The 15,120-nt window shown below is 44.1% G+C and overlaps 1 protein-coding gene across 1 annotated transcript in view; it reads right to left on the reverse strand.

Moving 5' to 3' along the window:
• Window positions 1-15,120, reverse strand: part of SAP130 (Sin3A associated protein 130) — a 988,428-nt gene that overhangs the window by 765,810 nt on the left and 207,498 nt on the right. Inside the window, exon 10 of the mRNA XM_086942556.1 lies at window positions 5,541-5,564. Coding sequence (XP_086798682.1) covers window positions 5,541-5,564 — 24 coding nt within the window. The remainder of the gene's footprint in view (window positions 1-5,540; window positions 5,565-15,120) is intronic.

A 15,120-nucleotide genomic window follows, 5' to 3' on the forward strand; every position in this document is an offset into this window, starting at 1 on the left:
TATAGCTGACCAGAGAATAGGAAAAAATTATTGTATAGGCAAAAACGCATCATACACAAAATCATTTCGCTATGTGCCCGAAATTTCTCATGTTTCCTATCTAGGAACCACTTTGTCGCACTTAGTCCTTGTTCATGATCAATGCATGTGTAAAGATTTACAACATCAAGTGTTATTAATAGCATGTCGCTTTCCCAGGTCACACTGTCCATAATACGGAGGAAATCCTGCGTGTCTCTCACAAAGGAAGGTAGGTCCTTCACAATAGGGGCCAAAAATGCATCGATGAAGCAGGAGGTATTCTCAAGTAGGCTGCCAATTGCCGAAACAATCGGCCTCCCTGTTGGTCTTTTGGCATTCTTGTGGATTTTTGGCAGATGGTAAAATGTGGGGAGGACCGGGGAATCACATAGAAGGAAAGAATATTCCTCATGGCTAATCATGCTATCATTTTTCCATTGGTTTAGTAGTGTGCTATATTCTATGGTGCTCTTTAGATATTGTTCTCTTTTTACCATAGCATAGCACTCTTTGTCTCCCAATTGTCTTAGTGATTCTTGTTCATAATTGTCCTTGCTGAAGATAACAATATTCCCGCCCTTATCAGAGGGCTTGATCTCAATTGTTTTGTCGTCTCGCAGGGATTTTATTGCTTCCCACTCCTTCCTTGTAATATTGGATGTTTTCATATCCATTTTTCTACTAGCCATACTCTCCAGATCTGCCGTTACCGCTTCACTGAATACATCAATTGCATCATGTGTTGTGTTTAGCAATTTCCTTGATTTGTTCTTAAGATTACTTGGATCTCTGACCTGTGATCGGTGTTGCAATGTTATTCTGCACATTTTGTTCCTGATTTAGTAGTTCCTGTGTTGGAGTCAGCAGGATATTTAAAAGATTGTCTTCTATTGTATCCTCCATTGTTGTTTCCACCGTTTCTGGATTTGTCATTTCCTGTCTTGTGCTTGGATGTTGTAAAAAGATCTTCTTGAACTTAAGTTTCCTGATGTATTTGAACAGGTCTATTTTGGTATCCACAAGATTAAACTCACTCGTCAGGCAGAAACTCAGTCCTTTTTGCAGTACCTTAATTTCATCAGTTGTCCCAGGTCACACTGTCCATAATACAGAGGAAATCCTGCGTGTCTCTCACAAAGGAAGGTAGGTCCTTCACAATAGGGGCCAGAAATGCATCGATGAAGCAGGAGGTATTCTCAAGTAGGCTGCCAATTGCCGAAACAATTGGCCTCCCTGATTGTCTTTTGGCATTCTTGTGTTTCCACCGTTTCTGGATTTGTCATTTCCTGTCTTGTGCTTGGATGTTGTAAAAAGATCTTCTTGAACTTAAGTTTCCTGATGTATTTGAACAGGTCTATTTTGGTATCCACAAGATTAAACTCACTCGTCGGGCAGAAACTCAGTCCTTTTTGCAGTACCTTAATTTCATCAGTTGTCCCAGGTCACACTGTCCATAATACGGAGGAAATCCTGCGTGTCTTTCACAAAGGAAGGTAGGTCCTTTACAATAGGGGCCAGAAATGCATCAATGAAGCAGGAGGTATTCTCAAGTAGGCTGCCAATTGCCGAAACAATCGGCCTCCCTGGTGGTCTTTTGGCATTCTTGTGGATTTTTGGCAGATGGTAAAATGTGGGGAGGACCGGGGAATCACATAGAAGGAAAGAATATTCCTCATGGCTAATCATGCTATCATTTTTCCATTGGTTTATTAGTGTGCTATATTCTATGGTGCTCTTTAGATATTGTTCTCTTTTTACCATAGCATAGCACTCTTTGTCTCCCAATCGTCTTAGTGATTCTTGTTCATAATTGTCCTTGCTGAAGATAACAATATTCCCGCCCTTATCAGAGGGCTTGATCTCAATTGTTTTGTCGTCTCGCAGGGATTTTATTGCTTCCCACTCCTTCCTTGTAATATTGGATGTTTTCATATCCATTTTTCTACTAGCCATACTCTCCAGATCTGCCGTTACCGCTTCACTGAATACATCAATTGCATCATGTGTTGTGTTTAGCAATTTCCTTGATTTGTTCTTAAGATTACTTGGATCTCTGACCTGTGTGATCGGTGTTGCAATGTTATTCTGCACATTTTGTTCCTGATTTAGTAGTTCCTGTGTTGGAGTCAGCAGGATATTTAAAAGATTGTCTTCTATTGTATCCTCCATTGTTGTTTCCACCGTTTCTGGATTTGTCATTTCCTGTCTTGTGCTTGGATGTTGTAAAAAGATCTTCTTGAACTTAAGTTTCCTGATGTATTTGAACAGGTCTATTTTGGTATCCACAAGATTAAACTCACTCGTCGGGCAGAAACTCAGTCCTTTTTGCAGTACCTTAATTTCATCAGTTGTCAAGTTCCTTTTAGACAAGTTGATATTATTTTCTTGCATTCCAGTTATCTTCTTCTCCGATTGGAGGCACTTCGTGTCACCATCGGGGTGGTTGTGTCCTGTGAACTTCCCCTTGTGCCTCTTCCCCCGCCTCGTCCTCCTCTTTGATTTTGTTGAGGGGGGTGGTTCCTTAACTGTGGTCTTTGGCGAGTTTCTTTCATAACTTGGAACTCGTCAAAAAAAGGTTTCTGTTTTTCTTTCTCTTTCTCTTTATTGCCTGAGGCGGCATTCTGCTCCCCATCAGACCCTTCCACTTCAGATTCTTCAGTGTCGATTAGCGTTGTTTGTTAATTTCCTTGCGCGAGTCTCTTTCTTGTGGCATCATATTTGTGGGCAAATGTTAGAATCCTGCCAGACAAATAATCCTGTTCGTCCCTTTGGAACTTAGTCTGTTTCCTTTTGCGTATTCCCAATTCGTATTCCTTTAGTCTCTTAGCCATAGCTGTTCTCAATTCATCACTGGCTTTTGTATCCTTCTCTTTGGCAATAGTTGCCTCCAGGTCTGCTATGTCCTTTATACATTTATCCTGGTCGCTCCAAGCATATTTAATGAGCATTCTGACCATTCCCTTAGATGACTCCGCTGTATATTCCGCCCAGTCTTTTAATAGGGCTGGGTCCGGATTTTCATATGATGGGATTGTGTAGATCCACAGACCCCTGGGGATTCTATTGCAGCCGATGTATCTTTCCAGCGAGGTGGCCTCCCACCACTTTCTTACTTCTCGTTCTTGTAGCCTTTCCAGTTGTTGAAACAGGCTTTTCAGACTGGATGTTACCGCTGTTGGTGTGGTGTTATTATTTGTGCTTGTCGGTCTGTCTATTGCCGACATAAACATCAAATTGGCGGCCGCCTCCCTTTCCCCCGTGAGTTCTCCCATGGTAGCCATTGCCGCTAGTTTGTCAGTGTGCACGCGTTGAAAATTCACTTTGTTCGGGGCGGTGGAAAGCCACACGTATTCTTTCGGGGGTTTGGAAAATTATTTGGACATCATTCGGGACCAAGGTAGAGCATATATTTCACATTTAGCGTTTCAACGAACACACTGTGTTCACTCACCGCATTCGTGAGAGTATATATATATATATATATATATATATATATATATATATATATATATGCTCCAAATTCCTGCCAATACCCAGCCGGGTTCAGGAAAATAGCACTCACGAGCACAGCAGTAAATCAGCAAGGGGGTTTATTTAGAACAAACGCGTGTTTCGGGAGTAAACTCCCTTCGTCAGTATTCACATCAGAAAAGCAGTATGCGGCACCATTATCTATGTTTGTGCAAATAATCAAAACAAACAAAGGACTTTGCCACTAACGCAACATTGAGCGCCATCTTATAGTGTGTAATACAAACACTGCATCGAACTGCTAACTAGTCAGTTACATCAATTATAAAGCCGTGTATCGGCACAAGTACTGTTCTCAGAAATCAACCACATTTAAATAAATGATCGGAAACAAAGTAAATCCGAACTGTGTGGACGTGAGAACAAATCGTTGTGAAACACAACACAATCCCTTGGTTATCGTCACATAATAGATGTGAACAAGTCAGGTCAGGTAAATCTTGCCGTGGATCGGCAATTGCAGCCTCACAGGGCTGCCAAAGTAATGGTGTGAATTCAAACAGAAGAAGTTCTTAAAAGCAAGTGTGAGTAATAAATAGTTAGGGCGCAGCTACAATCATAAACCCGTGTTACCTGGAATGTAATACATGTCAAAAATTCATACTGTACTGTTCCACATACATAATACTGTAATCCAACATTATCAACCCAAGTGAGAGGCCAGTTCTTCTCCCATATTCAGACCTTTAGGCGCCTTAGTCTCTAGATCTATAATATATCGAGACTCTAATCTCCTGAGTGTAAGAAGTCTGTTGCCTCCTCTTGGATTCTCCCCTACCTGATCCAGGCAGAAGTATCTCAGGAGATTCCTGTCACTGTTGTGTCTAATGGCAAAATGACGGGCCACCGGATACGAAAAGTCTTTATTAGCGATGGCCCGCATATGTTCCAATATCCTCAACTTAACAGGCTTGATGGTGCTTCCGATGTACCTTAACATGCAGGGGCACACTAGGCAATAGACGGCATGGTCAGTGTGGCATGACATAAACTTGTTAATTTTCTTCCCACCTCTACAGCCTGTAACCTCATAAGTGAGTGTTCTTTTGCTAGCATAACAGGCTTTGCATTTTCTGCAAGGGAAAAAGCCTTTCGCGTCCTTTAAAGTGCCCAGTTGTTTGTCCATAGGTTGTAAGTAGCTATGAACTATTTGATCGCGTAGCGATCTCGCCTTTCTGAATGATATTAGTGGTGCATTGGGAACATCAGGCCCTACAATTTGGTCAGATTTTAGAATATGCCAGTGCTTGGACAGAATTGATCTTAGTTTAAAAGAGTCCGCAGAGTAAGGTGTTATCATACGGAATCTTCCCTCTGTCGTGCACTAGTCCCACAATGCACCTTAATAGCAAGGTGGGATAAATAGTAGACATAGTTAATTGCTCACTTACCGTGAACAAAGCCTATTCCCAAGCTGAAACGCGTTGGTCTGAGCTGGAGTAATAAACCCTCGTGAATAACCCAGAACTTTGTGTGTGTGTGTGTGTGTGTGTATATATATATATATATATATATATATATATATATATATATATATATATATATATATATATATATATATATAGTTTCATTCCATGTGAAGGCATCATTAATCGTACAATTCTATTCTATGTAGCACTTATAAAGTACAAAGCTACTCTTAGGCAGCCCAGGGCAAATACTTATCGAAATGTAATATTATATGCTCCAAGTGAAACTATGATATGGACAAAAATAAGCATAAATACATTGTATTTTTCATTAGTAGCACCAATGTGAGTACTCAAAGTGTATGGTGAACACAGTGTGTGAAAAAAACATGTATGAGCAATGATAAGTATGATCAGAGGAAAGAAACAAACAGCAAAAAGCAATGTGATCATTTTACAGCATGTGCACATAATTCCAGGATGTAATAGCTCAAAATTATTACACAGCACAATGTTAAATCCTAATCATTAATCCCAGAAAAATACTGATTGAAGAATACGAGGCCATATCAGGGGTACCTGTGAGGTGAGTTCCCAGGAAATCTGAAAAAAGGGGTTTGGAGATCAAAATTAATACGAACACACAGGCAAGAGACATGCATGCCCCAAACTCTACCAACGGGATTACCCTCAATCACAACCCCCATGAACACATCAGTAACTGAGAATGTTTCCAGTTCTGACACAAATATAATTACAAGCTATAACCTATCGAGACATTTATTATCATCCATAGAGATTAGCCTGTTCAGTACAGTACAATCATTTGTCCCCATTGAGCATAGAGATTTCTTCACACTCCATGACCCTATTACATTTTACAGAAGAATTAGACTTTGATACATTTTCTCTGATAAACCTCAAGAATCTATATTTGCCAGTCCTACCCTCACTACATTAAACCCTCCATCCTAAAGTATGCCACCTGAAGTCCTAACCTTAGAACATTTTGTACTAGAAGCAGCAGGGCAATTCTATTTTGAATATGTGCTGTGCAACGTTTCTGTACAAGAGAAACAGTTGTAGATCAGTCTCAAGAATAACCATGAACTAATCATCAAACCACCTGGCAATCGGGTGACTTTGTGATTATGGTCCAGGCACAATACTCTGCTAAAAATCCTGCAGCAACTCAACAGTGACCATTCCTGCCTTTTCCCTTGCGATTCTCTTGCAATATATCCAGTCAGTCATCCAAAGATCACTAAATCAGTCATAGCAATTGGTATTATCACCAATATGGAATAGTAGTTCCTCAACCGCAACAGTCCCATAGCTCCTGTAATTTACACACTGCCAAAAATTCATAAAAGTATCACTGACCATCCTGGTTTCCCAATTCTTTGGGTTGGGGTTCAGTTTTGGAGCCTCCAAGAAAAACTATGGATGCTTTCATCAAAGATTTGGAATATGCTACTTACCAGTATGCATCTGTTCTTGGCATGTAGGGCTGCTGACATTCATATCTGTGCATAGATCGCCACCTAGTGTTGGGTCCGGATGATTGCACATTGTTGTCCTGGAAGAGTCTTCGAAGTATCACGAGATAGGTGGCTCCTCCCCTGGACTACAGTGCGCATGGGCATCCTCTCCATCCTCAGATTGTTTTTCGCCATTGTGGCAGGGATGGAGTATGATACAGTAAGTGATGACCATGCTTGAGAGTAATTGGGAATGATACAGCTGCGACCGGCACCGGGGAGGAGGGCGGGCGATATGAATGTCAGCAGCCCTGCATGCCAAGAACAGATGCATACTGGTAAGTAGCATATTCCGTTCGAGGCATGTGGGCTGCTGAATTCATATCTGTGCATAGAATAAATAGCAGTATCCTCCGTAGCGGTGGTTGCCCATGTCAGCTGCAGCAGTCTGAAAAAGAGTCCTGAGAACAGCCTGTCCTACAGCAGCTTGCTCTTTGGAGTGTAGTGTTTTGTAAATGTATGTATGGTGGACCATGTGGCTGCTCTACATATATCCTCTAGAGGAATGTTACCTAGGAAAGCCATGGATGCCCCTAACTTGCGTGTGGAATGCGCTCTAGGGGGAACTGTTAATGTGCGTTTAGCTTTTTGATAACAGATCTGTATGCACTTAACAATCCATCTGGCTATACCTGATTTGGAAATGGGGTTGCCTTTGTGCTGTGGAGAAAAGGCAACAAACAGTTGCTTAGTCTTCCTGAAATCCTTTGTCCTGTCTATGTAATACAGGAGAGCTCTTTTAACATCTAATGTGTGCAGTGCTCGATCTGCCACTGAATCTGGATTTGGGAAGAATACTGGCAGTTCTATTGTTTGGTTAATGTGGAACTGTGATACCACCTTAGGCATAAATTTAGGGTTGGTACGTAGCACTACCCTATTAGCATGTATTTGTATGAAAGGCTCTTGAATAGTTAGGGCTTGAAGCTCACTAACTCTTCTTAGCGATGGGATTGCTACTAGAAAGGCCACCTTCCATGTCAGAAATGGTATCTCGCAAGAGTAAAGAGGTTCAAAAAGTGGTCCCATCAGACTGGTAAGAACTACGTTCAGATTCCAGACAGGTGAAGGCGGGTGTCTGGGAGGAATCACTCGTTTGAGTCCCTCCATAAAAGCTTTAATGGCTGGCACTCTGAAAAGGGAAAGGTGCTGCCTGTTTTGAAGATAACAAAAAACAGCAAAAAACACAGTTGATGGACAGAATGTAGAACAATGTCATACATTCACCCCAGTACAAGGATCTGGGCCTAAATCCATCGTTTTTTTGCACTCCACACCACCCTGGGTTAGACACTGGCTATATGCAAATCAGCTCTGACCCTGTGCCCCATGGGAACAGTCCAGTCCGAACTGCCAAGCCATGTCTTTCCCAGACCGGAATCAAGCATCCAAGGACCGGTTTCTGGCTATCAGCCTTCATTCAGCCTGGATAGCTTGACTCCAGTGGTGTGGAGAGCCTGGGACTCACGTCTGAGTATACCCAGCACACTTAGGGTGAAAATTGCAAAAAACACAGTTGATGGACAGAATGTAGAACAATGTCATACATTCACCCCAGTACAAGGATCTGGGCCTAAATCCATCGTTTTTTTGCACTCCACACGACGCTGGGTTAGACACTGGCTACATGCAAATCAGCTCTGACCCTGTGCCCCATGGGAACAGTCCAGTCCGAACTACCAAGCCATGTCTTTCCCAGACCGGAATCAAGCATCCAAGGACCGGTTTCTGGCTATCAGCCTTCATTCAGCCTGGATAGCTTGACTCCAGTGGTGTGGAGAGCCTGGGACTCACGTCTGAGTATACCCAGCACACTTAGGGTGAAAATTGCAAAAAACACAGTTGGACAGAATGTAGAACAATGTCATACATTCACCCCAGTACAAGGATCTGGGCCTAAATCCATCGTTTTTTTGCACTCCACACCACCCTGGGTTAGACACTGGCTATATGCAAATCAGCTCTGACCCTGTGCGCCATGGGAACAGTCCAGTCCGAACTACCAAGCCATGTCTTTCCCCATCGCTGCTAAATGTATCAGGATGGAACTGTAAGCCAGATTGCATCTGTGTAGATGTAACAAATAACATATAATGTTTTGAGTTGATGCATCTAGCGGATTTATGTCATTATTAGAACAATAGATGACAAATCGCTTCCATTTTGCCGCATAGCATGCCCTGGTTGTAGGCCTTCTTGCCTCCTTGATAATATTCATACAGTCAGGGGGCAGGTTCAGGTAGCCAAACTCTATGACCTCAGGAGCCATATTGCAAGGCTCAACTGTTGCGGATCTGGGTGCTGAATGTCTCCATGGCTCTGAGTGAGGAGACTGGGTGTGAGTCGCAGTTGTTGGTGAGGCACCACAGAAAGTTCTAGCAACGTGGTGTACCATGCCTGCCTTGCCCATGTTGGAGCAACCAAGATGAGTGTCATTGAGTGCTGCAGCAGTTTGCGCGCCACTAGCGGTACGAGCGGTGCAGGAGGAAAAGCGTACGCAAATCTGCCTGACCAGTTCATCCATATTGCATTGCCCTGAGACTGCGGGTGTGGGAACATGGCGGCGAAGGTTTGGCATTTTGCGTTTTCCTTTGTGGCGAACAGGTCCATCTCTGGATGAGCCCACTGCTGGAAATACGGTTGTAGCACTGAGGGATGTATCTCTCACTCGTGCATCTGATGGCTGTGCCTACTGAGCAGGTCCGCCATCTGGTTGTCTTGGCCTGGGGAGGTGTTCCGCCATGAGGAACATGTTTCTTTGAATGGCCCACTTCCACATGCTCTGAGCTAGGTGTGACAGCTGCGGAGAGTGTGTCCCTCCCTGCTTTTGGATGTAGTACATGGCAGTCATGTTGTCCGTCCAGATCAACACGACTTTGTTGCACAGATGCAATTTGAACGCCTTCATCGCCATGAAGATCGGCATCAGTTTCAGCAGGTTGATGTGCATCCTCTTTTGCTGCGTCGTCCATAGTCCCTGCACTGTGTAATGGAGGACATGCACTCCCCAGCCCTGGAGAGATGCGTCCGTCCTCAAGAATATCTGTGGTTCAGGCTCTTGGAACGGTCGTCCCCTGCAAAGTTTTTGTGTGTTCCACTAATGCAGAGAGTTGTATGCACGACCGGTCACCAACACTAGGACTTTTAGCTGTCCTTGAGCCTGGTTCCACTGTGTGCTAAGCACTCCTGAAGTGGACGCATGTGTAGCCTCGCGTGAGGGACTATGAAGATGCAGGAGGCCTTCATACCTATCAGCTGCATAAACACCTGCGCTGGGAGTGAGTGTTGGGGTCTGAATCAGCAATTGCATGCTGTTGATTCTTGCTGAGTTTGGCTTTGCATTTGCCGCCAGAGTGTCTATTGTCACTCCTAGGTACTGTTGTACATGTGCGGGTTGCAGATGAGACTTTGGGTAATTTAGTGAAAATCCTAGACGGTGTAGGAGGTGAATTGTGCGGGACATGTGGCTGGCACATTGCTAGGCCGACTGCTTGGATAAGCCAGTCATCCAGATAAGGATAGACATGAATGTGTTGTCTCCGAAGGTGCGCAGCCACTGTCGCCAAGCACTTGGTAAACACTCTGGGGGCTGTTGTGACCCCGAATGGCAGGACCTTGAACTGGTAATGCTGGTTGTTTATGGTGAACCGGAGATATTTCCTGTGTCCCGGGTGAATCGGAATGTGGAAATATGCGTCCTTCAGGTCTAGTGTTGCCAGAAAATCTCCCTGACTGAGCAATGGTAGGATTTGCTGCAAAGTGAGCATGTGAAAATGTTCTGACAAGTTGTACTGGTTCAGGGGTCTGAGGTCTAGTATGGGCCTGAGAGACCCGTATTTTTTTGGGATTAAGAAGTACAGCGAGTACACCCCTGTACCCTGTTGGTCTAAAGGCACGAGTTCTATGGCCCCTTTTTGCAGCATACAGATGACCTCTTGATGCAATAAGTGCATGTGCTCTGCGGACATAGGACGGTGCCTTGGGGGTATGTTTGGTGGAGTGGAGGTCAGTTCTAGACAATAGCCGTATTGGATAAGCTGTCTCACCCACCTGTCTGTGGTAATGCCTTCCCAGACTGGCAGGAACTGCTGAAGTCTTCCCCCGACCGGAGTTATATGGTCCGGGGGCAGTGACAAAACGTCACTGTTTAGTGTTGGCGGAGGATCTGGCGTTATTATTTCCTCATGTAGAAAATCGGAAAATCCCAAAGGGCAAATCACTCATCCATCAATAACAGTTCTCCAATAATTTCGAGAGTTTTATTCATTCCATTCGCTCTACAAGGATGTACTACAGCAATTGCTCAGTATACAACACGGGCCAATAAATTTGCTTATCTGACACTTTATTCAGTTGACAAAATTCATAAAATTTCTACTATTAAAAAGCTGAACATCAGCTAAACAAATTAAGACAGCATTCCTATATTAAAAAAATCACAGATAAAAACAAAAATACATCTATTTAACAAACATAAAGAGAGTGTTTCACCAGACCTACACAATTAGTCTTGGAAAACTACACATCCCCTGTAAGACTATATACTTCATACAATACTTGACCACTTTTATATATTGTTATCGTTCAAGTAGTGTGGATTTAGGGGATTGTGTACCGATTGAAGTGCGTCGACACGTTTCGATGGGCTCCTAATTTAAACCATCTTTGTCAAGACCAAGAGATCACTCTCCTACGGGCTGGATACAGTTAAACATTGCAGGTGTACCTTATAAATTACAGGCTTTAGATATTGTGTTGACACCATAGATTCTATAGCCCCATTCAATCTGGCTATCTGTTTGGAGTATATTCTGTTTATAGCAGGAAACTGTGAAGGCTGTAGATGTTTATCATCTTCACTCCTGTTTCTGTTTATATTTCTCTTTTCTCACCAGTTATCCATTTGATCCTTCACTCTGTAATTCTGAGTGCAGGGCCGCCTTCTATACGTGTGCCATCAAGATCCTCCTTTTAAATTTTAGGATTTTTCCGGGACTGGTTGGTTCTCGGCTTATTTGTTTCAAAATCAGTGTCTGTGTTACGACATCTCTTTCCTGTGTATCGTCCTCTTCGCTTACAGAATATACTCCTAACAGATAGCCAGATTGAATGGGGCTATAGAATTTATGGTGTCAACACAATATAATAATAATAATAATAATAATAATAATAATAATAATAATACAGCATTTTATAGAGCGCGAACAGCTACCTCACAAGGAGGTGTCCCAGCGCTAAAGAACAGGTTTGACCATGAGGACAGGAGTGATAACGCCTAGCGCGGTTGGGTGAAAAGCCAGGTCTTTATCATCCGCTTGAAGCAGATCTCGGAGGGGGCTTGCTGAATTTCTGGGGCCAGGGTGTTCCAGAGTGTCACAACATTAACCGAGAAAGTTCGTCCTCCCAGCTGAGCCCTTTTTACTCGTGGGACGGCAAGCTGAACGCAGCAATTGGATCGGAGAGAACGGGCCTGGGTATATCTCGGGAGCAGAGTTTTCAGGTAATTAGGACAGGTGCCAAACAGAGATCTAAAGGCCAACATGAGTGCCTTGAATGTGATTCTGCTGGCTACTGGTAACCAGTGAAGTGACCGAAGATACAGAGAGACCGAATGCTTAAAAGGGATCCGCATTAGCAGTCTCGCAGCCGCATTTTGGACCAGTTGTAGTCTTTGAATTAGGTATTTTGGTAAGCCCAGATAAAGGCTGTTAGCGTAATCCAGCCTAGATGTCACTGTGGCATGGATTACTGTTTTTCGGCAGCCCTCTGGTAGAAGTCGCAGAATCTTACGGAGATTCCTCAGCTTACTCAAACAGCAGCCAACTACTTGCTGGATGTGCGAGGTAAAGGACAAACTATCATCCCACCGCACTCCCAGATTTTTTGCCGTTTGGCTAGGTGAAGGGGCTTGTCCCATCTCTGCTGGCCACCAAAGCTCTGAGGGTGGAGGGAGGCCTTTACCAAAAAAGATCACTTCCGTTTGGTTCGTGTTGAGTTTTAATTTGTTCGTATTCATCCAGCATGCAACATCTTGGAGACAGCCCTTGAAACTCAAGAAGGACGCCTCCGACACCTCTGAATACGGGAATACCAATTGGGTGTCGTCGGCATATGAAATTGCCTTAACCCCCCCAGTTAGCAATCAACGTGAAGAGAGGAGCTAGGTAGATATTGAATAAAAGGGGGCTGAGTGCCGACCCTTGAGGGACGCCACAGCTGAGGACTTTGGGTGTTGAAGAGACGGTCCCCAGCGCCACCTTCTGTGTTCTCTGAGTCAAATACGAATGTATCCACCCAGTGCCTGGTCCTGGATGCCTATCTCAGCCAGTCGCATCAAGAGTCTAGCATGGTCAACCGTATCGAAAGCGGCCGACAGATCCAGGAGCACCAGCATCGCTGAGGTTCCTGAATCCATCGACCACCTCACTGACTCTGCCACCTCAATTAGTGCTGTCTCCGTGCTGAAGCCGGGTCTAAAGCCTGATTGCGTCTCATGCAGTATCTTATTATCTTCAATGAATTTGCTCAGCTGGCGCTGGATTATTTTCTCAAACATTTTGCCCGGTGCTGCTAGCAGAGAGATCGGGCGAAGATTGCTGAGGTCCTTAGGATCTCCATTTGGTTTTTTCTTGAGCGGGAGGAGAGTGGCATGTTTCCATATGTTCGGGAACACCCCGGAGGAGATGGACATATTCCAAATCTGCTGTAATGTGGGGGCCACAAATTCAGCTATGGTGCTCCAGAGTTTAGGTGGACAAGGGTCGTCCGGTGACCCTGACTTGCAGCGACTTAGTTCTTGCATGACCACACTCGGGGATATCGGCTGGAATTGTGCTAAGGTTTCACCAACCACCCCTTTGATAGCCAGATCAGTTTTCACAGTTTTCTTCTCCAGCCCAAAGGACTCAGACTCGTTTAATTTTATGGTAAAAAAACTCAGATGTTTTCGCACAGAGTGGTTGACGGGGAAACCTCCCTCAACACACCTAGGTTTGAAAAAGGACTGTACCACCTTAAAGATTTCTTTGCTCGAGTGTTCTGCCTGCTGAATTGATTCTGCGTAGAACAGTTTTTTTGCCTTTCTAATGGCCTTCTATAATTTTTTGGATGCTTCCTTATATCAAGCTTTTTCTAAGGGCCCGTAGTTTACCCTCCAAAGTCTCTCCAGCCTCTTGCAGGCTGCTTTCTCTACTCTAAGGTCCTGAGAGAACCAGGGAGCGGAGGGGGAATCCCGTTAAGATATTTCGCGTGTAGCCGGTGCAATGGAAGACACCATATTCCCGACCCAGTCACTGAGTAGCTGTGCGTCTATGTTGACATTCGAGGTAAGGGTTGGAATGTTCTGAGCCTAAACAGGGCCCATGTTAGCAGGGACTAGCTTCTTCTATTGTCTCTTCATAAAAGAGCATTTGCTTGTAGCAGGTATGTATGTATGTATGTATGTATGTATGTATGTATGTATGTATGTATGTATGTATGTATGTATAGGCATTTATATAGCGCACTACTTACCCGGAGGGTCCCAAGGCGCTTCGACCGCTGCGAAACCCTTCCTGGCTTCCCTGAGAGATGGTCCCTTAATGGGTATCTCCAGGGTGAGACCAGGCATCCCCGGCGGTCTGGTGGGGCCGTTAGTGAAGATGAGGCAAGCTAATGCCCAGAGTTGCCGAGTGTGATCGCTGATCAGAGTGGGCACCGAGGCGAGAGAATTATCGAGTCCGCTGATCCTGGTCCAGAAACCTGCCGCGCCGGGAATCGAACCCTGGTCCCGGGCCGTCCTCTGCTCTCGGGTCTGCCGCCTCTAACCAGTGAGCCACACTACCTCATATAGCGGTCTGTCAGCCGCTATATTTAATTTAAATGGGATCAGTGAATGGTCTGACCAGACTAATGGTAGTGGTGCCTCTGCCTTCACATAGTTAATATTAGAAAAAATTAGATCAAGCGTGTGACCCGCTCTGTGCGTGGGGCCCTCGTTAATAAGTCTCAGCTTGGCTGCGTTTAATGTGGACCTCAATAACTCTGCAGGGGCGCAGTCCTCTTTACCCATATGGATGTTAAAATCCCCGACCACGAGGAATTGAGGATAGAGGAGGGAGCTCTGAACAATCGTCTCCAGCAGAGTTGTCAGGTTGGGATCTTCCCCACCAGGCGGGCGGTATATCACTAATCCCGCTAAAGATAGCTGAGGACCCACCTGAAAGCAAAAATCTAAAGCCTGTGATTTATAAGGTACACACGCAATGTTTAACTGTATCCAGCCCATAGGAGAGTGATCTCTTGGTCTTGACAAAGATGGTTTAAATTAGGAGCCCATCGAAACGCGTCGACGCACTTCAATCAGTACACAATCCCATAAATCCACACTACTTGATCGATAAAAATATATAAAAGTGGTCAAGTATTGTTTGAAGTATATAGTCTTACAGGGGATGTGTAGTTTCCCAAGACTAATTGTGTAGGTCTGGTGAAACACTCTCTTTATGTTTGTTAAATAAATGTATTTTTGTTTTATCTGTGATTTTTTTTAATATAGGAATGCTGTCTTAATTTGTTTAGCTGATGTCCAGCTTTTTAATAGTAGACATTTTATGAATTTTGTCAACTGAATAAAGTGT

Source organism: Lissotriton vulgaris, chromosome 11 (genome assembly GCF_964263255.1).
Source record: "Lissotriton vulgaris chromosome 11, aLisVul1.2, whole genome shotgun sequence".
NCBI classification, from domain to species: domain Eukaryota; kingdom Metazoa; phylum Chordata; class Amphibia; order Caudata; family Salamandridae; genus Lissotriton; species Lissotriton vulgaris.